The following is a 25,623-nucleotide window of genomic DNA, read 5'->3' as shown; positions in this document are numbered from 1 at the left end:
TTCTGGTCAGAAAGGAGCCTTCAACCAACAACACAGGTAATGTTTTCACCTTCCCTGTTTTTTCAGTCATTCTTTTGGTACCTCAGTAAGGACATGACTTTGGATTTTAAGCTAATTTAGATATTTAGTCAGGCACTGGATTTTTCACACCGCAAATATCATCATAATGAAATGTTGATGCCTCTTCAGGTATATGTTCTACAGTGTAAGAGATGCTTTGGTGTGGTTTGGGGGTGGGGTGCCTAATAATATTCCCCCCCCCCTACAAAATTGCATGATTTATCCCATTCACATGGTTTCACTATGTTCATGTGCATTCCTGTGGTGTGTTACCATGGAGTAGCAGCTCCCATGCATTGCCGTGTGCATGGGCTGAGGCGGGAGGGTTAGTTTAATGCTTGTAAGGTGAGTTAGAGTTACATTGTTAAATTTCTCTTCATATTATTGGATGATACAACATCCATTTTACTAAGATAGTAGAGTAGACTAAGATCTGTAGAGCAGATACAACAAATGTTTCATTGAGGTGAATTATGAGATGGATCTGGTAACACATACTCTGCTTTTGTTTGAAGCATGAAGACACACATTGTGGGAAGAAGTATGGGTTTTGCTGTCTTTGGTTGCATGCTCCTTTTCATGTAAAAGAAATAAGCCTTTCCACTCCACTTTATATACAAATGAAGTAAAAATGAGAATAAATCCGTGTAGCTGTCCTAGTTTGACCCTTACTGCTGGCTTTAGTCCAAAGGTTACACCATGGCCTATATTTGATATCTGGATGTGCTTACTACCATCTTGTTACCCTAGCTGCACTATTAAATATCTTATGTGAGGTACATTCAAATGGACAAATATAGGAAGAGGCGTAAAAGTCTTCACTCAGCTTTGTGGTGATCCCCTTCTATGATGTGCATGTCTAATTAACCGTAAAGTTCCTGGCTGCCAGTCTATACATTAAATAAGCTACGTGTGACTTTCAGAATTTAGCCACTTCCATCTTTTTGCATAGGTAGCTTTCATGAGATCATTATTATGTAAACACTAGCAACAAAGCCTGTTGTATTGTCGAAGGCTTTCACGGCTGGAGAACGATGGTTGCTGTGGGTTTTCCGGGCTGTATTGCCGTGGTCTTGGCATTGTAGTTCCTGATGTTTCGTCAGCAGCTGTGGCTGGCATCTTCAGAGGTGTAGCACCAAAAGACAGAGATCTCTCAGTGTCAGAGATCTCTCAGAGATCTCTCACTGTGACACTGAGAGATCTCTGTCTTTTGGTGCTACACCTCTGAAGATGCCAGCCACAGCTGCTGGCGAAACGTCAGGAACTACAATGCCAAGACCACGGCAATACAGCCTGGAAAACCCACAGCAACCAACAAAGCCTGTTGTGGGGGAAAATACAATGGGCTGTAGACAGGGGGTGGGTGGGCATGCATGCATTCCCTTCTTCTCCATCACTGATCCTGGCTGGATGAAGGTAGGGGGGCGGGCATGGCCACCTCTTCTGCACCTGATCCCAGCCAAATGAAGGGAGTAGGGGTGGGCATTGCCGTCTGCTCTGTGCCTGATTCCAGCCAGGTGAATGCGGGGTGGGCATTGCCACCTGCTCCACTGGGTGAAGAAGGGACAGGCATTGCCTCCTACTCTGAGCCTGATTCTGGCTGGGTGAAGTGGAGGCATTGCTGCCTGCTCTGCACCTGATTCCAGCAGGTTGAATAGGGGGCAAGCATTGCCATCTGCTCCTCTCCTGATACTAGGTGGTGAAGACAAGGGGCAGACATCGTCACCTGCTCCTCTCCTGATACTAAGTGGTGAAGGTGGGCATTGCCACCTGCTCTGTTCTTGAGCCCAGCTGGGTGAAGGTGGAGGGCGAGCATTGCCACCTGCTCCTGATCCCAGCTGGGTGAAGGCGGGGGGTGGGCATTGCCACCTGCTCCACTCTTGATCCCAGCTGGGTGAAGGTAGGGGACAGGCATTGCTGCCTGCTCTGCGCCTCATCCTGGCCTGGGCTTCCCACCATGGGACACTCTCTGGACGTCTGGCTGCCTCATTTGGGCTTCCCTCCACAGCAGCACCCTCTGGTGGCATACCAAGGTACAAGGTGAGTTGTCTTGGATACGTTTAGCCTTTTATATACTAGGATTGATATGAAAGCTCACCTAGTGATAATTTTCTACCTAAATTATGATAAAGTGAATTGTGTCAAATGCAGATTATAGGGCACCAATATGTAATCAAGTACTGTCTCAAAGTCGGTGCTCTGTGAGTTTTTGGTAAGTGTGAAGAGAACTAGGTGTATGGACACCTAAAATGCATATATAACGACTAAGTATTGTTTTATCTTTCCTAAAGAACCAATAATTTATCCATGACCATGAACATGATAACCCACCAGAATCCTCCTGTACAATATTTGCTAATTCTGCAGCATTCAAAGATTTGTAAAATCTAAGGGCAAACCAGATCAGTCCATAGGAGATCCACCAGCAGATCTTTCCAGCAACTTTTCCAGCACAATTATGGTTGTGGGTGATCTCAATTTGGGTTAGGGCTGTGCAGGGAATAGAAGAGATGTTAACCCATTCATTCTTGTATGGTTTGGCAAATTGAAACTGACCCTCCCCTCTCTTCTGTTTAGGGATGCCAGTTCTTACCTAGCACTTACCTTTTTTGCATCCCTGGATGCTTATCACTCATGCAAGCTGCTGCATGTACATGATGACATCACTTCCAAGAAGTTATGTCATCGTGCAGGTGTGGGACCGCACAAACACTTCTCAGTGGGCCAATTTGGGCCACACAGAGGCCCAATTTGGCCCATTTGGATCCCAAATCAGCCTGCTGAGAAGCAGAGGAGTGCACTCAGGGGTGGTACAATAATGCCACTTCCAGAACAGACATTGTCACACCATCCTGGGAGCATAACCGGGGCAGCATTTCTCCACCTTCCCTCCCCCAGCAGTCTTGTGAGTAGAGCTGGGGGGGGGGGCAGAGGATGGGAGTGGAGGATTCCCTGGGCCCAGAGGGGGAAAGGCCTCCCTAGTGCTGTTATGGTCGTCTAAAGGAAAAAAATGTAGACAAAAGAGGGGTAGCATCTTTTTCCCCATAAGATGATTTAAATGAGGGCTGATTTTGATTAGTTATAGCCTATGAGGTGGAATCCACTCTCCTTTTCTGCCTCCTGTAATTGCACTTTAAAAGACGCTGAGAGATCTGGGATCTTTATTATGATTTATATGAGCCTAAGGAATATCTATCTGAAGTATGTTAGTGGGATCTCTTACTGCCCCATATGAACTACTGGGGAAGTGTTTGGAGGATTTACAATGCATATAAATCTGCCAAGTTTTTTCTGTTAGATGTTCTAGTTGTAAAAAAACAAACAAAAAAACTACTCACCAGTTAATTTGAATCTTTTCTCCAGTTTTAAAAACACACATCAACACCTAACACAATTGATTAAAAGCAGAATTGCAACACAATGTTTAATTATGCTGCTGTTTTACAGATATACAGGATGTTGTGGCAGCTTACAATGATATTGTTGGCCCTGGGATTTGTAAATTTAGAACATTCCTCAAGGACAGAAAGAGAAGTAAATCTGGAATCATTCATGAATATTGTAAGTTATTTTGTATTTTAAGCATTGGCTTTGCTTGGGAAGTTGTATCTCCAGTTTTAAAATCTGGCCACAGGACCAAATGCATGCATGTGGGTATGTGTTTCATTTTTTAAATTCATGCAGGCGTGATTAATTCATTCTCTTACGTGATTCCATATATTCATATTGATCATTACAACCATTGATTATTACCCTTATTATCAATTGTTATCTTATAAATTATCTTCTGTTCCTGAGCCAATTAATAGTGTTTCCTGGAACATAGCACTTCAGACTGCAGGAAGGGGTAGAGAGTAATTGCATGTTTGTACATTCCCAGTCAGTGGGAGGGACCCACACAGAAAAACAGTTGAGAAGGAAGGTTTTGGTTGAAGTCTTCTTCCTGACATGTGTGCGCATGTTGTTTTGTTTTGTGGAAGAACATTCAAGCATGTGTTGCCCTCCCCACTTAGATCTGAAGTTTAGTATTCCATGATAGATAAACTGAATAAGCCACCCTGATGTCTGCCTAAGCCAGTAAAATACATTAGAATTATAATAAATCCCATTAGAATTATAATAAATCCCAGTTTCATACATTCTGAATAATTAAATTAATCTATTTTGTCAATTATTTTGTCTGATGCATGGTACATGAGTACATGCACTGACCACATATATCAGGTGGAGCATGAAAGCATTCTCTTTGGCATACACATAGCATTACACAAATATACCATCTGCATGGAACCAAAGGCATGTTCGTTTGTCAGACACACACATAAAGATATCCCATCACACAGCTACTGAAGGGGGCATTAGTTGGTTCCAGCGGGGCAACCCAACTGTGCTGAGAGCTGCACACCAGTTTCTGCTGCATTTTGTAACAGGTCCCTCTCTCTGTTGTACTACTTCTTGAATTGGGCTGCACTGGTTTGAATTTGGATGCAAAGAAGGAGATGAGGAAGTTAGAAAAATTCAGGCAGGTCCCCTGTGTTTTACAGGGATTTTTTTTCTGGTGTTGATTTGCTACTGTTTCTAGCTCTGATTTGCTCTTTCAGCACCAGTTTTTAAAAGAAGCTGGCCTTCTTCTTCCTTGAAAGTTGGGAGGTGAGGAAGAGCTGCAAGATATGACTTCCTCGATCCAAATACATGCCTACATCATTGAAGGACAACAACTCCAGTTAGTCAAGGAGGGGTTTTTTGCCATTGATCTCTTTGGCTTGATGACCTCATTGCAACAGTACTGAAGCAGCAACTGTATTGAAAACAGTTTAATTAATGTACTGGGCAAGGAAGTGATCTGTGCAAACACAGGTGGTGTTGATGACTGAAGTTGGGGGGAGGGCAAAGAAGAGCTATGAGATATATACTTTTACCCCTTGTCAAATGCATCTATTAAAAATCAGTCAAAAGAGCTGAAGGGAGAGCCTCCCTTCAGTTCAGCTCAGTTCAGGTTTGAGCCATCTAAGATAGAAAAATTGGGTTGGTTTTCATGTTAAATCCATTACATGGATTTGCAAAAAAAAAAAAGTTACAAGAGAAAGACCCTACTTTGTAGCCAGTCTCTGTAGTGCTCTGCATGCAAATCAGGTACATCATATGAAAACTTTTCCTGTGTCAATATCAGAAATGTTTACGGTGGTGTTGAAGCTCTCCATGTAATGGTACATTGTAAATATCTCATTCTTGCTTTTTACTGTCCCCCTTCCCCACATTTCTTTGTCATTGTCCTATGTTATCAGGCTCCATGAGGCAGCCCAAAGAGGGATATAGCATGTTCTAGATCTATTAATTCTTGGATTGTATCAGCAAGAGGTATTCCTAGTTCCCTATGCAAATGCCTAATCATCTTTGAAATTCCTAAGACAGATAGGTAATCAGTGGGTAGCAGCTATGATGTTTGCATCTCCTCTCTAAACCAGGGGGTAAGCTCAGAAAGAAGGGAGTTTTCCCTAAACTGGGAAAAACATACATCTGGGCGTACATTACCCTCTCAGCCTAAAATATCAGCATTTGGCAGGTACTATGTGAGGTCAGGATAGAAAGTGCTGAGTGAGCATGATTGTTCTGAGGGGTTTTGATTAGAGATGAGCACGAACCGCATTACGAACTTCAAAAACCCACGAAAATGGTGATCGCGCGATCGCAATCCGGCGGTTTGTAATTGGCCATGGCCAACGAACCAGTGTTCGGAAGAGGCCTGGTTCAGTGCGTTTGGCCATGGTTTGGGAAGGCAGACAGTCAGGTGCCAGCAATCAATTCCCCTGGCAACAGAGTGGGGGAATGCCTGAACTCTGTCTGCACTCCTTCTGTCGCCCTGAAAACCGAATGGAAGCCCAGCTTACCTTGATCGGCAGGTCTTCCTTCCAACCACAGAGCTGCAAAGTTGGGAGAAGACACTCAGGGGAGGGAGGGGGAAGGGGGTGTTCTGTAGCCATGGGCACTCCAATCTCATCCCTGCAAACCCTGATAGGCAGCTCTGACGGCCAAACACAGACCTCCTGCGTTGCTCAGTAGGACCTGTGCTTATAAATAGCTGTGGGCTCCCAGGCTGGGTTTCACTTTCAGCAAGCAGTGGAGTGGGACAGTGCTCTTGCTTGCCACTTGCTAGCTTTTGGGACGAGAGACTGAGAGTATAATTCAGCTTGGATTTTTGTGGGAGTTTCCTGGGGGCCTTGGATTGGAGAGGGTATAACTCCCTTTTGCAATCTTGTCCAAACTTGGGTGATGGTTGTAGGAGAGCCTGCAAAACACTCCCTGGGAATATGGGCTCTCTAAGTGCCATGGGGGCCGTTCCGCATCCTACGAACCGTGAACCGCGAACCGGTTTGGCAATGGAAAATGTTCATTGTGGTTCGCGACTTCGGGATCGTCGTTGGCACCGAACCGCGAACCACTGGTTCATTAATTTTTTTTGGTTCGTGTCCATGTCTAGTTTTGACATCTTGTTGATCTCTCTTATTCCTTACAGACCTCTTATCACACTAGTTTATCCCCTTTTGAAGATAAATTCAGGCGGGTAGCCATGTTGGTTTGTAGTAAAAGAGCAAGATGAGGGTCTAGTAGCATCTTAGAGACCAACTAGATTTCCAGAGTGTGAGCTTTCAAGAGTCAAAGCTCCCTCAAAGGGATGCTACTGGACTCAAGTCTTGCTCTATCCCCTCTTGGTTATATACTTTTCACATACAAGTGCAATTATGTTGCATGAGTATATGTGTGACAAGATTCTTTGGGCTTGTAAAGGAGTCAGATGCGCCAAATACTTTTAGTGATTCTAGCAGATACTTACCCTTGTTAAAAAAGTTTGGTTATGTTATAACACCCCCCCCCCCACACACACACACAAATCAGGTTGCGGTAATAGAAACTATGTACACAGCAGGGTTCTACAAAAAGCATACAAGTTTAGCTCAAGTTTCTGCAACTTCAGGTAGGATATAGTAACTACTCAAATATAACATTTTTATCAATTTAATCTCTTTATCAGAGTGAGATCATACAGTATGAACACTATTCTAATGAAGAGTATGAAGTCCTTACAGATGATGGCTACTATCTTACAGTCAATCGAATTCCTTGTGGAAGAGAAAATTCAGAGAGCACAGGTGTTCTTTTGTTTTTATTTTTAAAACAGATAAGACTCTTTAAAATGTTTTTACAGAATTTTTTATTGGGTTTTGGAAAGCATGTTCAATTTATGTAAAGTTGGTCATTGCTCTTTTAAATAGTTTACTTTTACCAGGTCTCTCTCAACGAGAGTCTTCAAGATGGGGTAGCACAGAAACGGTACATATATAGACACACAGAAAAGAAACTAGATTCCTTATTTTCAGTAATAATAGTGTGCCATCTTACAGGAATGTCCTTGAATTACTGTGCATAAAGATCCTGACTTAGTTTAGCTGGGCAACTAAGGAAAAGATAAGAACAACAGATAAAGACCATGAGTAGAATATTGGAAATGCCTTTATGGTGATTTCATGATAACACGTGTTGATGTTCATGAGTGGGAATCTTAGGGAACCTCAGTCTTAAATTAGGTTTCTCCCTCCTAAGGATATGTAATTTTACATTCCGCAGTTGTACAGGCATCCATGTGATCAACATAGTTTTCATTGTTCTCAGTTACTATGGTTAATTACTATGGTGCATCCAGAATTAGTGAAATTTCAATCTGTAGGCAGGATGTGCAGATGTGATCAGATGTTGTTGTTCCCCAAACACGTGCCTCTTCTTTCCCTTTTGTAGGCTACAGATTGCTTGCTCAATCTGAACCAAGAAAACTGTTAACAATGCTAAGAGAGTTTTTTTTATTATGATGAATTCCATTTTTAAGAATATTTACATGAAATGGATGTACATGCAGAAGATTTTAATGTATTAACCAAAATAAGAGGCACCTCCACGAATCTGCCTCCACAATAGGATAATTCTGTGAGTGATCCATGATACCCATGCACCCTGGGCTGATTCAGGATGTGGTACCTATTCTGCTTATCATGAGTATGTCATGAACTTTGCAGTGAACAGGTTGCCCTCATTCCAAACAGGTTATTGCAACAAATTTGTGCAGAACATGCATACTTCTCATATGCCTAATGGATTATAATCCAACTATTTCACTACAACCTGGATGAGTGGCTGGATAATTTCCTTATCTAGAAAACAGCTAACAAGTCAGAATCCTCTGAGCCCAAAGCAAGCTACCGAGCTGTTGGGCCCTATAACCCACCTTCCATTTGTTATCCACAGCTAGGAGAAAGAAGGGACCCGGCCTGCTCAATATACCATGTTTCCAGACATTGACTGGATGGGGGAAGAAATTAATTAATTCTGTGGCTTTTATGGTTGCCAAACTCCAGTTGGAGCCTGGAGTTCCCCTGGAATTACAATTGATCTCCAAACTGCAGTGATCAGTTCCCTTGGAGGAAATGGCTGCATTAGGGGGTAGATTCTGTGGCATCACATCCCCAAACACTGCCCTTTCCATGGTTCACTCCCAAATCTCCAGGAATTTCCCAACCTAGAGTTGGCAAGCCTAGTGGCCTAGAAGGCCAACACCAGAAACCAATTCAGTTAGAAGCCCCTCCCCCAATTACCCTTAGCCATAGTCCCAAGTGCGTTGCTCGCCTTCTCACCTGCCAACTGAGGGGATAACCCAGTTGTTCAGGTGGGAGGTGCACACTGCAACTGCTGAAATGCTGTTTAAAGGATGTCTCGGATGGATGAGTGTGATGGTACACCTCCAGCACATGCTCCTTTTGTGGCTTACCAAATGATAATCTGCAGCTATGCTGCTGCTGTCTCTGCAGTCAGCCCTCTCTCCACTGGGGCTTTTTAATACCACATGGAGAATTTTGTCTGAGTCACAATAGGAGGAAAGTCAGGCCACCCCCAGCAGCCTTAGTCCCCTAATCTGTTGCCAGGTTCCCCATTTGCGCTTCCCATTTGCGCTTCCCATTTGACTCAGCATGAAGAGGCAAGGAAGGAAAAATGAAAGGCGAGATGGGGCATTTGTTCTCTCCCTCCTCATCCTCTTTTCACTCTCTGTACACTCCATACCCACGCAATTACTCAGCAGATCTCAGATTCACTCCAGGCCTTCCACACAGTCTCTCCTTTCTTTTTTCCCCTCTTTGTCTTCTGGTAGAGTGGAGTGTGTTGAAAAGAGAAGGGCAGGAGTAAGGGGTAGTGACGGGGGTTGTGCAATTTCCTAATCCCCTACAATTATTTTATTTATTTAGGCCATTTTTATGCTGCCTCTCAAGTCCTGTTTGAGGCAGTTTACAAGTCAAAGCACCACAAAACCATTATACATTACCAATATAAAAATAAAATGCGAACTCCAGACTACAGACATCAGTTCCCCTTAGGGTTACCAGGTCCCCTTACCCTCCCGGTGGGACTTGGCACTCACCATTTTCAATGTGGTGTGATGTCACTTCCAGGAAGTGACATCATCACACAGGGGCCGAGAGCACTCTCACGCTTTGCAGCAGGCTGGTTTAGGCCCCATAAGGGGGAGTGCTCCCAGGGTGGCACAATGACATCACTCTTGGGAGTGATGTCATCATGCCATCTGAGGAGCATGTCTGGGAGGCCCATTCTCCCTCCTGTACCCCCCACTGGCAAGCTGAGTGTTGGGTGGGGTCAAAGATGGGAGCGGGGGATCCCCTGCCCCCACCAGGGAACCTGGAATCCCTAGTTCCCCTGGATGGAGATAGGGATATAAAAGCAGCATAAAGATGGCCATAAAACAGACCTCAGACCAGAACAAGTTTCACTTACCACTCTTGTACTATTCAGGCTGAAATCCTAAACATGCTCTCATTATAAGTTCAATTGACATCAATAGATTTCAGAATAAATTTGGTTAGGGCCCAGCTGCAAATATCACCTCAACTCCATTGGTTGATTGGTTTTATTATGCATCTTATTTTGCTGTTAGTATTCTTGTCCTCAGACCTTATGCCTCAGTCTTGCCTGCAGAAATGTCCTTGTAAGTGAATTCATAGCTTCCACTGAAATTATCCACTTATTTGTGAACTCCTGAATTTTAGATCTGTTACAGCAACTGGGCTCATATCATTGTTCCATTTTGGAATGCACTAACATAGATCCTCCAGCTGTGCAGTGAATGTTTAGTGACGTCCTTCCCTGAAAAACATCTGAATAGTATTTTTGGATACTGCCTGTAATTGGCTGTAGGTATTGATTTCAAAGGGGCAAAAGCAAAGGAGAACTGAAGCACAGAGCAGGGAGAGAGGATTACTTTATTTGGCTATCCTGGTTGCCAACTAACATACATTGCACATTAACTTAAATATAAATCAAAGATACAGGAAGGGAATGGTTTGGAATCCAGATACAGAGATGTGACATTTGTATACCTAGAGCATCATCAGGCCAGCTCCAGGTTTTGGGGATTCTGAGTAACTCAAACCCTAATCCAAGTCTTCATGGCACAGGCCCAGCACCATTGTACCCATCTGGCCTTCATAGTTATGCCAAGGGGGAGGAAAGGGTGTTATTCATGTAATATGCAAATTGTTTGATAGTGCTTTTGATTTTTAACTATTTGATAAGACTATGACTGTCACTGAGGGCCAAGCTACAAGTGACAAATGACACTTGAACAGCAAGTGTATTTCTCCCTGTTCACTTGCCCTCCACTCAATCCACTTGCTGTTCAAGTGTCATTCGTCACTTGTAGCTTGGCCCTGAGACATCTCCTGGACTTCATAATATTTCCTGGCTTATACACTGGTTGAAGAAAAGAAGAACCAGGCACAATGTGAAAATTTTTTATTCAAACTTGAATAAAAAAAAATTCACCTTGCATCTAGCTCCTCTTTTTTTCTGCATACTGGTGTGGCCATTGTTTCTCCAGCATGACTATACATTGGTTGATACATTGTACAGAACCACCATTCCATTTAGAAAAGGGACCCAGATAGGGCAGTCTGCATAAACTAACAATCTTTTACAGTTTATTTCTTATATTTATTATTTTTATATCAATATTATTAATAAATATTCTTATATATAATTTCTTATATGCCTCTTCCAGTTTATTTATTTCTTATATTTAAATCTCCTTCACACTTCTGGGAATGTATGGTGACTTAAGTGAGGCTTAGGCACTCTCCCATCTAGGCCCTGCGTTGCTTGGCTTTAACAATGGAACATCATGTTTTGGGACCAGCTTTTCAAATGTGACATCTTGTTGAATTGCTGGGTTTGTTCACTTTTTGGTTCACGCCTGATCATTCATTTTCAGGTCCAAAGCCTGCTGTCTTAGTGGTGCCTGGCATACTGTCAAGTAGTGCATCTTGGATAACTAACATGCCCAACAACAGCCTAGGCTTTGTGCTGGCAGATGCTGGTTTTGATGTTTGGTTGGCAAACAACAGAGGCAGCAGGTGGTGTAGAAGACACCAAAATTTTTCATTGGATCAAGAGGAATTCTGGGATTTCAGGTAGGGTGCATAGAAGTCTACAAACCTAGAAATGTGAATGCTTTTCTGTCCCCCCCCCTTTATAGGACATAAAAGCAACTGCTTTGAGTATGATTTCTTCATTGCTATTAAATTATTTTATGAATATAGTTAATATCTGCACAGACATTTAACAGTCTCCATTAACTAACTGGTTATGGAAACACAGACAGGTTCCTTATAGGGAATGGGGAAAGCATGAATTTATACATAGTTTTTAAGGTAGTAAGACTTCCTCACCATTCAACCTGTCCACATTTTAATTTGTTGTGTAACTGGTGAAATCTTTTTTCTCCCGTCAATAGTTAGGGCCAAACTACCAGTGCAATCCTAAGAAGAGTTACTCCAGTCTAATCCCATTCATTTCAACAGGCTTAGATTGGAGTAAGTCTTCTTAGGATTGCACTGTACATGAGTCAGGCCTCCCCCCACCATTTTGCCAAATCAAAATAGCCGTGGGGGGAAGTTATGTGCCCCATTTTGGAACTCCATATGCCTTGAAAACATTTCCTTCAGCCTCTGCATGGCTTTCGGGAAAGCGAGTCAGGTCTGGGGGGAAAATCTTGTGTGGTTTGCCCCCTCTAGTATTTAGAGGCAGCTGGGTTGTATTAGCCATTTCTGAATCTCTCGGGCAGAAGGATCTGGAATTCCTCCCATTTGGAAGAGGACAACTGGAGTGGCCCTTTGTTCATCCTGCAGTCATCTCTCTTCCTCCCATCCTAATAATTCAGAGTGAGGTTTTTACTGCAAATCCATCCACTCTCGTAGGATTAGCTGGTTGCCCTTTGGCAATTTTTGGTATCTCCTATGATTGACTCAGGTAGTATCAGACCTGCCTGCTTTATGTTGCCCTTCAGAGAGAACTGGTTAGACCATTATTAGGGGTGGCAGGAATATGGTGGGTTGCTCACCTCAGGGAGAGCTAATTGGTGAGTGTCCTCCTGAGGCACTGAAGGATGAAGGACTATTCCTGAAACAGCCTGTCATTTGTTTATGATTTGGAGAAGGAATGCCATTTGTGCTGAGCCATGAATAGAATGCCTTCTTGTCTGTGCAGTATGTTGGAGGAGGGATATGAGCCTTGGCACGTCTCAGCACAGTTAATGAGCAGGGTAGGCTAAACTAGGTCAGCAAGGACACTGGCCAAGTTTGGGCCCAGGATTTATTTGTCTGAAATATTGTTACCTTGAGGGTTGCTTTAGTAGTAACCTTCCCTAAAAAGGTAACTAGATAATGATGATGCAGCTCAGCCATTTAATAAAATCTAGTTGATCCATTATTTGAGGTGCCATTATTTGAGGTGAGGTGCAGGAACAATATCATTGTCCCAAGAAACCAGTTTTCATTATCTATCTGGTAATGATGGAACATGGATCATGGAACACTGGTGCCCATTTTTCTGTGCAGCAGTCTCCTTTAAAACAGAAAGACTGATGCTTTTTGAAAGCTATTAAATGTATATCCAAACAATACATTTATTTATGTCATTTATGTATTTATTTAGTGATGTGATGCGAGACAGGTCAGGTGTCCTCCAACACATTTCACAGTCATATATATTCTTGGGAACTCACCTTACAAAACTGCTTGGTCAGTCTGCACAGCCTGGAGAACTGTGAAAGCGGAGGAGGGGCTTTCTCCTGTTTGCCTCTTCCTTGGGCTCCATGTGTCCTTGATGACATGATCTTAGGGCATGTGGAGGCTGAGGAAGGGTCAAACAGAACATCCTATAGGCATTTCTGTGAGGAAAAACAGCATGGGTAGGAATGCGGACGACACTCCTCTCCCCTCACAGCGTCACACTGCTCCAAGTGACCAAACAGTTTTTTTAAGGTGAGTCCGTGAGACCACTTGTGATTGAGAGACAGGTTGGGGGAACCTCTGACCCAGCCCTCATCACTTATATCATTTAGATGCATCCTCTCCTTGAAGTCTGAACTGATTTCTCTGGAAGGAGAGAAACACAATAAAGGCTAGCCAAGCCTTCTTTCTATCTTCTTACAGGCATGCTTAATATAAAATATTATATTCAGTTGTATAGAAGGATTAGATGTGAAATTCCAAATGCAAAAAATAATATTAAAAATTTAAAGAAAAAGAGCATCTCCCAGGCTATTAAAATTAGCTAATATCTAAACAGTAAATACATACTGGGTTAGTTTATGACAGATCGCACGGACAATAATGCTAATTCCATGCTTTTGGCTGCCTGTTTTATGTTGTTTCAGTTTTCATGAAATGGGAATGAATGATTTGCCAGCTATTATAAATTTTATTCTCGCTAAAACCGGACAGGAACAAATCTTTTACATAGGCTATTCCCAGAGTGCTACCATAGGTATGTTGCCAACTTGCATAATATTATCATAAAGAAATGCTAATCCATGTGCGATGCAACTCCCCTGCACTACATTTGCTGGTCACTTTACACAAGAATATGCGTCCTTTTATTGAAGGATATGCTTCTGAATGGAGAAAGTATGAAATGTTGCTCAATCTGAGCTTGTTTCATTCTAGGCTACCTGCATCCATAGTAGAGAAAAGATACAACTGAACATCTCTGCTGAAGAATCTGCTATGAATTGAACGAGACAGATGTATCCGTATATATCTCATGTTCTTTGCTGTTGTCAAAGTTGATACTATATGACAAAACCAAGGGAAATTTAATCCTGTTTCTAAAATTATTGACCTTCAGCTCAGTCTTGGAATGCCAGAGAGCTCTGGCTCTCTATGTCAGAGAGCTTCAATGCAACTATGGAACTCTTTTGCATAGAATGGCTTCTCCAATTATTTTAATGATGGGGGGAACACAAGCCAATTCCACTGTATGCAATCTCATCACTGAAATCAAAGTTCAATCTTTCATGCGTAGGTGTCGTATCTAAACACAGGATGCATGCAGAAACTTAAATTAGAAGTCCAAATATAGCATGTACGAATTGCAGAGGTCAAACATGCATTCATAAACTTCAGTAGACCTGGGAGTTGTTTGCAAAAGATTTATTCTCCAAATGCAGAGAATAGCAAATATAGGACAATATAAATGTAATTAATGTTGTGAGCGGGTAGAATAACTGATAGCTATCAAGGGTGGAGTGGAAAAGCTGAATTTGTGTTTAGGAACATTAACAACTTTTGATTTGAAAACTATGGTATTATGGATGTGGAAGCTTTCTTCAGACAAGTGATCTGGTATTTTAGTAAACAATAGTTGCATGCTCTGTAAATATGGTCATATGCATTGGAGCCACTTTAATCTAAGTAGATAAGGTGAGATATAGATATTTTTAGATAACCAAAACACAGAATTGTTTACTGGGTCCAAGATCTGATGAATCTGGGTGGTATTATTAATTCGTTTTATCACTTTGCTAACGCTTATGTTTGCACTGGGTTTTCTGCTAGCAAAATTCAAAAAGGCAAAAACACAATCCACTTAATATTTTTTATTAGGACCAACACAGTTATAACAACTCGATTTCAGCTAGTAACCTCAGATTCCGTCTATGCACCGCCACTCAGATTGGCCCAAAAAAAGCAGGAGGCCAGCAAGGAAGTCTCTTTATACAAATTGGCCAGAGTGGGTTATATGATACTCCCTGCCTATTATAAAAGCTTCCAGTCAGGTTTACTTCAGGAAATTTAATATGAAGCTCTTAGCATTAAAAAAAAAAATAGCCAGTGTGTTGTGGTCCAGTTCAGACTGGGATTGCAGCTTGAAGTGGGGTGGAGGTTAGACCTTGCCCCACACTATTTTTTTCCAACCTGAAATGAAACAGTGTGGCTGAAAGTTGATTGACTGGTGTAAATAATTAGGATCTAGCTTGGAGGCAGATAACCAGAGGAAGAGCTCCATTTAGCCTTGCTGTTGGTTGGCTGTTGCCTGGTGATTTCTCTCCTCTTCCTGCTGATTGCCAGCTGATAGTGAAAGGAGGGATGCTGGGATGCAGGAAAGTGAAATGGGGCGTGTGTGTGTTTCTGTGTTAAAAATTGGCCCAAACCCTGGCCCAATACTGTTACTTCTGGGTTGTGCTAGAAGTGATGTCATTGGCAGCGGCTTTGTGTGTTCAGGTGAGTACCCAATTCTGCACAACCCCCACCTCCCACTGGCTGCTGGGAAGACCTGGTAGCCCCAGCACCATTCATTAAATGGAACTTGGCTCCCTTCCGCTTGTTCCTGCAACTTTGTGTGCTCTGAAAAAGGCTCTTAAGGATCAGAAAAACCTTAGGAAAGGCCCAGACTATGACAGGGATGTGTGTAAGCTAGGAAAAGAGGAAACCAGAAAACAATCGCCCCTCTCTTGTGTGAGTGTTGCCTATGTAAGCAAGGGGTTGGAATCTAGCCCACGGAATCACTGTTGGATGGTTTTCTACAGCTCCTATTATTTTCTTTCAGCTTTCATTGCATTTTCAGCCATGCCCCAATTGGCTCAGAAAATCAAAATATTTTTTGCACTTGGTCCTGTGTATTTGTTGAACAATAACAAATCCCCATTTGGTAAATTAGCATTTATGCCTGCCATTCTTGTGAAGGTATGTATGGCTTTTCAACACATCATCTCCATAGGCTTGAATCCTAAGCCTTGTTTCTGCTTGTGGCTAGTTTCATCCCTTGTGGAGGGCCAGTAATTTATGTTTCTGTACTATACATTGAGTAGCCATGCCCCTCCCAGGGTTCCCCTTGGGACTTCATGCTCATAAAAAACAATATTAAAAAGGCATGATTCAATCAGGAAAAATCTCTCAATATTAAGGTTTTTTAAATTGCTAACATTTCCATTATTAGGACATTTTGACTAGATGTTTCCCAAATAATGTCAATAATGATTGCCTATGGTTGGTTATGTTAAACAGTTTATAACAACAACAACAACAACATTCAATTTATATACTGCCCTTCAGGACAACTTAATGCCCACTCAGAGTGGGTTACAAAGTATGCCATTATTATCCCCACAACAAAACACCCTGTGAGGTGGGTGGGGCTGAGCGAGCTCCAGAGAACTGTGACTAGCCCAAGGTCACCCAGCTGGCTTCAAGTGGAGGAGCGGGGAATCAAACCCAGCTCTCCAGATTAGTGTCCCACATTGTTAACCACTACACCAAACTGGCTCTCAAAACTATGTACGCTGCAAAGGAAAAGTATCATATTTCTCAGAATATTCTGCTTCCTATCAGCTGTTTTGACCGATTGCTTTTATTTTTTTTATTTTATGAGGTTAAGAAGTATTCATTGTTACATATTAGAGGCTCACAGACTGAGAATCAGGGACAGGGGCCATTTAAAATCAAGCCTTCTTTTATCTGCATAGATGTTACTTTGTTTTTCTTTAGTCAAGCTACAGATTCGGAAGTAGTTTAGCTAGGATGTTGTGAGTTGCAATCTAAAGTTGACATTTTCAATGCAAGCTTGATTGTGTACCATTTGTCACAGCTGGACAAGTATAAATGAATTGGAGATTCAGCACACTTACTCTTTCTACCTTTTGCAGGCTCTGCTGGGTAAGAAAGAATACTGTGTCCTGCCAACTAAAGGTTTGAGAGAATTTGTTATCAAGTTGTGCAACAAGGGCTTCTGGGATAAAATTTGTTCTAAAGTTCTTTTCATGGCTGGCGGAATTGGTGCAAATAATGTAAATGTGGTATGTATATTTTATATTAAACTCATTTCACAATTTGTGTGACACAAATTTACTCCATGTACATTGAGTTTTGCTTGATTTTTCCCCTCTCCAGAGTCGAATGGATATCTATGCAGCACATTTACCAGACTGTACCTCACTGAAAAATGTCCTGCACTGGTCACAGGTAGAAATTCTGAAATAACAGATTGACAAATTTAGAGACAAAATTGACTATTCTTTACATGGGAATGGGTCTGTGGTGCTCAACACCCCCCTCCCCCATGTAACCACTCCCTGTTTCAAGTGCACAGGTAGTTTGGGCAGCCATAAATTCACCACCTATCTTGTCTTTATTTATTTTTATAAGAGCCCTGACTAGACATAGGCACAGACAAGGAAAAAGCCACAGACCGTTTCATGGACCACTGACCATTCACAGACCCGCCCTGGTTCACGGACTGGTTTGTTGGTCCATGGTTTGTCACTTCCAGGGGCCCTAGCACCACCCCCTTCACACTCAGAGATGCCAAACTCACAGCATGTCTTCAACAGGCTCTTCACCAGCCATCCTGCCAAGATTGCATTTCAGATGTCTGAGTTACAGATCCAAAGCAGCCACCCCAGGAAACTTCAAGTACATAGAATAGGAGCCGCAAATGCCAATTGACTCGCATTGGCTTGCAGCAATTGGCAGAGCCCCAGGCTAGCCCAATACTCCACAATCAAATAAGAATTGAAAGGGGGGGGGAATGAGACAGACGAGTAAGCCCTCAAGGAGACCAATAAGCTTGCACCCAGAGCCTGCCTGCAGCTCTGAGACTGGGTTAGGGCACAGCCCTAGGCTAGCCCACTGCCCCACAAGCAAATAAGAATTGAAAGGGGGAAAAAGAAGAAACAAGAATGATCCCTCAGCTGAGGAAACCCAATAAGCTTGCTCCCACTCAGAGCCTTGCTGCAACACAAGCTCCAAGACTCCCTCTGGCACAATCTGAAAAAAACTCCTGCAACAAGCAGTTCCTCCAAGCTGGTAACCAGCTGAAAAGTGAAACTGCAGCTCTGCACTGTGTCTTATATACTAAACACTCACCTAGAGAATAATAGGAGCTCTCTGCTTGGCAGCCAGAGCTGCCTATCAAGGTTTTCAGCACAAGACTGGTGTGTTTCAAGGGCAGCAGAAAGTCTGCAGGCAGCTCCTAAGTTGCCTAGGGAATTGATTGCTCGGTGCTGAGATGTCTGGTTACATGGACTGATGGACCAGCCGAAGTTCATTGCATCTGTGAAAAAAGGTGTGTCCCATGACTAGAGATGGGTACGATCCGCATTACGATCGGAAAAAAACCACGATAATGGTGATCACGCGATCGTGAATTGGTGGATCGTGCTCGTCCACGGGCAACAATGCAGCAGTCGGGAGGGGCCAGGATCGGGGCTTGATCGGGGTGATCGTGCTCGGATCGGGAAGCCAGACACTCAGGCACCAGCAATCTATTCCCCTGGCAACAGAGCCAGGGGAATGCCTGAGCTGTGTTTGCCCTCCTTCTGTCACCCTAGAAAACTGAATGGAAGCCCAGCTTTCCTTGATCAGCAGGGCTTCCTTCCAACCACGGAGCAGCAAAGCAGTCACCAGTTGGGAGAAGCCACCCAAGGGAGGGAGGGGAAGGGGGTGTTCTGTAGCCATGGACACTCCAATCTCATCCCTGCAAACTCTGATAGGCAGCTCTGATGGCCAAACACAGACGAGCGGCCAGACCCCCCCACCCCCTGAGGGGAGGCGGCTCGTTGCTGTCTCCATGTGCCCACCAGGCCTGGTGGCCGCCACCACCACTCACCTTCCCACATCGCTGGGAATAGCAGCGCAGCCCGCTTTGGCCTCTACAATCCACGATCCACAGATCAGACACGGGAGATGATCGGTGTGGATCGTTATTTTGGGATTGTCGCCGGCGCCGACGCACGATCAGCTGGATCGGTAATTTTTTTTGGATTGTGCCCACCTCTACCCATGACCCGCCGGCTCGCAAACACCGAACCTGCCCAGTCTATGTAAAATTTTGGTCTGTTTTTCGGTCTGTGCCCACTTCTAGCCCTGACCTTTTACTTACCAGGTCCCCACTCTCCATCCAAGAGACCCTAGCAGACAGAGCAGTCCAGTTCCCTTATCAATCCTCCTTACCCCCATATTTTGGGACAGGGAACTAAATATTGCTTCCGTTTCATGCTGCCACAATATACAGATAGACTGAGGTCTGATTCAAGTTTCTGTCCTTGAGACAATCCGCTCTCAGTCAGAAGGCAGAACAACATGGGAGTGATTCAGATGCATAGGTACAACCTTTCTCAACTTTTGATCCCTAACTTTCTACAAGTCCTCTCAGTTATAAACTGTCTTTCTTACAGCCTGATTCTGACTCTGACTTTTGCTCACTGGATTAATCTACCATCTCTAGCCTCCTCCCGCTTCCACAGTGCCCATGAATGTGCATGCAGCTCCCTTATACTAAATCAGACCATCAGTCCATCAAGATCAGTAGGGTCCACTTAAACTGGCAGTGGCTCTCAAGAGGCTCAGGCAAAAGTCTTTCACATCACCTACTACCTGATTTTTTAAAAACTTAAGATGCCAAGGATTGAAACAGGCACCTTCTGCACGGCACATGCTCTCCCACTCAGCCATGCCTCCTCTCTCACTCACAGCTCTCACTGTCTTAACGGCCACGGCCAATCTTCTCCCAACATTGCACAGCAGAAGTGGAATGGGGCCTGCCCATCACCGGGTCTTTTGATAGTTGTTTAATGGGCAAATCATGAAATGAGTGAATGGTTTCACATCTCATTCAAAATCTAGATATTCTATCCATGTTTTTCCAGATCTCCCCTCATATTTTTATCACTTTTTATTGGAGCCCAGTTGCTGAAGATTGGTCTGTATGGAGGGAACACATGAATTATGAATGAGCATATACAATATAAGAAAAAGCAATAAAAACATTTATTTACTTGTGTAAAAACTCGTCTTCCAATTTTTAAAATATCAGAACAGAACACGGTAATCCAGTTTCTTATACTTTCCTTCTTCCCTTTTTAGGTAATTCAAAGTGAAGCGTTAAAACCTTTTGACTATGGTTCTAAGAATATAGAGAAGTATAATCAGGTATGGAAAATGTTATATAGTTTTTTGCAGATAAATAAAAGTGAAGATAAACATTCTTTAAAAAATCAAGGGGATTTTATTTGCAACATGAAACCGTAAGTTAAGGCTTAATTTGTGTTTAGTTTTGTACACAATGAAGAAGTTCCCTGCTGAGAAATCAATATAAGCCAGTTCTACAAGCACAGAGAAGCTGCAAGAAATGAGCAAATGAAATTTTTTTGCAATAATATAGCAGAAGTTTTTATTCTAGCATAAACTTTCATTTGAACAATTGAGAAGTCTGATACCTTTTCTGGAGGACTGGGGATTCTTTAGCCATAATACATGTTAACCAGTTTAACAAAACTAAAGAGATGGTGTTATCATCACCATAAATATTTTGTGACAGGTCACTGTGTTATTACATTTGAATTTTACATAATTACATCTTCCTGTATTTCATGCATTTTAGACCCTGTTTGAAGCCACCTTTTTCTTTATTATCATGTGTATATGCATATACACAAAAGTCTACAAAATCTTATGCTAGGATAAAACAGTTTATGGTACCACAAGACCCCTGTTAATTTGAAGAAGAAAATATACAATTAGATGCTACTGTTTTCCCTTGTCAGGCAGCACAGTATAGCAGATATGATGAAGGGGCCAATGTGGGGGCAGTGGTACTCATGAGAGAATGAAGAAAAATAAGTCTAAGTAGGAGTGAGGAGGAAGATGTACAGAGCCACTTAGGTTTGCCAACTGTTGAAATAAACTAATTCTGATAACGGGATCTCAGTTACAGGGCAGAGACTACAATGGGCACTGGGGTAGAGCGAGAAGCCAGAACCAAGAGTAGAGTCCAGTGGAAAGACATGTTACTATTATTAAAACATTCATATGCCACCTTTCCACTAAAAATAGGATCCCCATGACGGCAACCAACAAACATTAAAACACATAAAAAGTTAAAATAACATTTTAAATGTATATAGAAATACAATAAAAACATATAGACATATAAACATGCACATGTACACAAACCAGGGAGGAGGCCACCATGAATTTACTGAGGGTATGCCAAATGTAACTGCAAATTCTTCACCCACTGGTGGAAGACAATGACAGAAGGAGACAGACAAATCTCCATGGTGAGGGAGTTCTAAGTTTCAGTGCTTTCTTTGGTTGCTACCCATCTTGTCTCAGATGGAGGTGGGATCTGAAGCAAGGCCTCTGAAGATGACCAGAGTGGGCAAGTTGGTCCAACTAAGAAGGTGGCTGACCCCCGTAAGTGGACAGCACTGTTATGTCAAGAAATAGATAGATGTATAAGTAAAGTGAGAAAAGGAAGATGAATTAAAAGATGGTGGCACTAATGGATGAAGCATACTGTGGGAAGTAAATGAAGTGGCATGGGGAAATAATTTACTAGCATGGAGGCAAAGCAGCAAGAGGCATGGGAAGAAGTGTTTGCCAGACTAAAGGTCTAAATGAATGAAATAAAAATTTAATGGGCTTTAACAAAGTAACAAAGAGCATCACACTCAAGCAACAGATAGGACAAGAGAGGAAAAGCCAATAATACTAGAGGCTTAGAACATGAAAAGTTTAGGCAATGATTAAATATTGGCAAATGATTTAATTGCAATGTATGAACCTTACAGTTTTCCTCATTTTTCTCCTCAGACTACTCCTCCCTTATACAACATAAAAGATATGAAGGTACCAACGATTGTATGGAGTGGTGGAAAGGACTTAATGGCTTCCCCCAAAGATACTGAATTTTTACTCTCTGTTCTTCAGAATGTGATATATTACAAACAAATTCCTCATTGGATGCATTATGATTTCGTATTTGGCCTTGATGTACGTCAGCAAGTGTATGATGACCTTGTTAAAATCATTAAGCACTTTGCTTAAAATACAGACTTTGTTCCCTTAAAAATCATTTTTTGGGATTAGCAACGAAACTGGCTTTACAGAATTTTCTTTTACTATTAACTGAAGAGGGGCAGTATTAACAAGAGTAATGCACTCAAATGGCGCTGTGTGTGTCTTAAAATGGTATTTTGTCAAAGTTCATCATTTTATACAATTTGTTCAATATTTTTTAAAGCCCATTTGATTTCAATGAGAAAGCTTCAGAACCAGGTGAAGTCTGGCCCATTGATTATAATGTTTTAAAGTTCCTATTTGGCAAGTTGGTAACATATATTAAATGGATGGAGATTTCCATTCATAACAGGAGCCTAGCAGTTTTGGGTAGATCTAAAGAACAAAACCCGGTGTACAAGCCCTCACCTTGCTTAATTTGTGTGTCTGGTGGCGGCGGATTGTCAGTACATCATTTTGCTACTGACTTCAAAGCAAATCCTCCCACCAATATCCAAAATAACCATCTATGCACCACCATTTTATTTGGGTTTGTAGTAAATGAAAATGAGTGTAGTGCACCTATTGATTTACAACCTGGTTTAAGGTGAGGGAGACCTACCTCCTTTTAGGAATGGAGTGTGTGCCTCCGTAAGGTAAGAGTATGGCCTATCAGGGAAGGCATGGGTGCATTTAATCTACCTCTAGCAGATATGTGTCATTTTATTAACCAGCCCTACTGCCCTTTTAAAAACAAATAATGTGGGATTATCATCTTCCTGTATCTCTGCCTGGCTGGCTGGCACAGGCCCAAGGAGTGTAAAGAGCTCTGTGGAGGGCGGGGAAGAGTTCAGCTCTCTGTTTATGCACAGAGGGTAATGCGGGCGGTAGCAAGTGGGTCTTAACCTTTTGGGCAAACTATAACATGAACGAAGAACATAAGCAGGTTTGGGAGGAGGCAGACTTCAGCAGGGTATAATGCCATACAGAATACTCTCCAAAGCAACCTTAGAATGGCAACACGAGAAAGGAAGCTGGGAGCACGAGGCCTCTCTGTGGGTAATTCTTAAAACAGCCAGTTGGTGGCAGTGCTACCAAAAGTGGGAGACAAAAGAACTGAAGTCTTTCCAGTAAAGGTAAACAACACTTATTAAATTAAATGTAACTTCTGTTGGGAAAAAGGTTAAAAATAGCTTTAAATCAGAGGTGCAATGGATCTTGAATCAATAGAGTTTCCCGGGCTTGCAGATTATTGGCTTTGAGCCAGGTTCCCTTTCCAGGTCAATGTAAACAATAGCATGGTAGGCAAACACATTAACCCCATAATGACTGAATCTCAGACCTTGCAACACACATATATTCCAACAACTTCCAATATCCCTGAAGGTTGCTTCATTGCTCTGTAGTGTTGTCATTTTGATATTTGCTCTCCATGCAAAACTACAAAGAGGTACATTCTGTTTCTATTGATATCAATAACATGCAACAATGATGAAAGCTATGTAGTGAAGAACGCTGTGCTATCGCTATGACATTTCATCACCACTGAACGAAATATTGCATTCCGTACATCACATATAAGCAGAAGGGCCTTTTGCATGTTCAGGTGGAAGCTTGTTTGCAAGGGTGGGGGAGAAAAGTGAGAGCTTCTGGTGATGATGTACCCAACCCTAGCATGGAGTCTGTGCAGTATTGCTTCATCTTGGGGGTCAGCTGCACACTGTGGCATTAGTGCATGACTGAGTCAGATCAGTGCAGGACTGACTCCTGCCCTAGGATATATCTTGGGCATATTGAAAAATGATGAGGGTTGTTACTGACCCTGCCTTCAGTGAGCCTGCTTACTCTCTTATTCTGTGTGAATAGATTTTGCTGTGATATGGCAACTCGCTATAGATTTTGAGTGGTTCCTGTTTCATGGTGCAGCTGCATAGAAATACTGCCCCCATTTGATAATGATGCACAAAGTATCACTGCATGTGCATAAGGACTCTCTGTAACAGCTAATGACAAATGTTTGTTGTGGGAGATTATATTCACTGAGTGAAATAATCATGTTACCTTTGTTTTGCTGCAATCTCTAAAGGTAGTAATCTTATTCATGGATGTGAATGGATTTGGGGGTATGCTTGACCAATTAAAAGTAAAATACTGGTTTAAATACTGGCTAAAATATATTCAGCCTCTAGGAAGAAAACCTAGGCCAATGAATGGGGATTTGATGGGAGTCCAATACCAAGGTTACATTAATTTCTTTAATCAGGTCAGACTCCTGACTAGGTGACCCATGAAATTAGTTCACAAATTGGTTCCAAGATGGTCTCTGATCTCAGCTTTTGCTGCCCAACACACACTGTATCTGAGGGTGTAGGCTTGCTTACATTCTAAATGATTAATGCATTGGAGTTGGGATGGATGTTGGGGCCACATCTCCCACAAGTTACCCAGGGCAACTCAGAAGTCTCATTCTTTGTGATGGGGGTGGGGAGGAGATATCACAGCAGGCCACTGGGATTAATATCTACCACACATCGCACTGGATAACCCAGTCCCAAATGCAACGTCCCAAGATGTCCGGCCTCAATCTCATTGCAAGAGTCCAAAGTGATAAATTCACTAACTGTATACCCACGTTTCCAGCCCTCTATAATCTACATTACCCAAGAGGGCCTTCATTGCATAGGGCAGTGATGGCGAACCTTTTTGAGCCCAAGTGCCCAAACTGCAACACAGAACCAACTTATTTATTTCAAAGTGCCAGCACTGCAATTAAACTTGAATACTGAGGTTTTAGTTAAAAAAAACCAACTCATACAGTTGTCCCAACTAATTAACATCTCTCTGTCTCTCCCTCTCACTCACTCAAGAGCCATGACTGAAAGTAAAGCAAATTAAATCAAAGCAGTTTGTCCTTCTTTAGACCAGCAGCCCTGCTTGCAAGCACTCTCTCCCTCGCTCAAGAGCCACGACTGAAAGTAAAGCAAGTTAAATCAAAGCAGCTTACTCTTCTTTAGAAAGCCAGCCCCAGCAGCCTGGCTGCTGCCTCCGCTTCCTGCTGCTAAAGAGATGGGCAACAGGGAGGCAGCCTTGAGGAAAAGGAATCACGTGGGCAGGGCCAAAACCCATATGATCTCTGCTCAGAACGCCGTTTCAGGCATTCCCCCTCCAATGAACCCTGGAACTAGCGATCCGGCAACTTGGCTCGCTTGCCCACAGAGAGGGCTCTGCGTGCCAGCTGTGGTACGCGTGGCATAGGTTCGCCATCACTGGCATAGTGCATCCCTGGCTGCTGATCCCCGTGCTCTCCTGGCTACTGGGGTGGAAAGGCACAGGAATTGATCTGGAGGCAAAGGGCACTTTGATTCTAATTCATTGGAATAGTCCTACCAGGCAG

General features: G+C 42.7%; 1 protein-coding gene across 1 annotated transcript; it reads left to right on the top strand.

The window, feature by feature from the left end:
• On the top strand, positions 1 to 22,341 carry LOC129332098 (lipase member M-like). The gene is made up of 10 exons (XM_054982935.1): positions 1 to 36; positions 3,508 to 3,621; positions 7,091 to 7,208; positions 11,384 to 11,582; positions 13,829 to 13,938; positions 16,000 to 16,136; positions 17,096 to 17,245; positions 17,340 to 17,411; positions 20,313 to 20,378; positions 22,044 to 22,341. The coding sequence occupies exons 2-10, from the start codon at positions 3,517 to 3,519 to the stop codon at positions 22,275 to 22,277; spliced, it is 1,191 nt and encodes a 396-aa protein (XP_054838910.1). The 5' UTR covers positions 1 to 36; positions 3,508 to 3,516; the 3' UTR covers positions 22,278 to 22,341.
• The last annotated feature ends 3,282 nt before the right edge of the window (positions 22,342 to 25,623 follow it).

Source organism: Eublepharis macularius, chromosome 6, assembly GCF_028583425.1.
Source record: "Eublepharis macularius isolate TG4126 chromosome 6, MPM_Emac_v1.0, whole genome shotgun sequence".
Classification (NCBI taxonomy): Eukaryota; Metazoa; Chordata; class Lepidosauria; order Squamata; family Eublepharidae; genus Eublepharis; species Eublepharis macularius.
The sequence above is the reverse complement of the archived record's forward strand: the minus strand, read 5'-3'. Positions and strand labels throughout refer to the sequence as shown.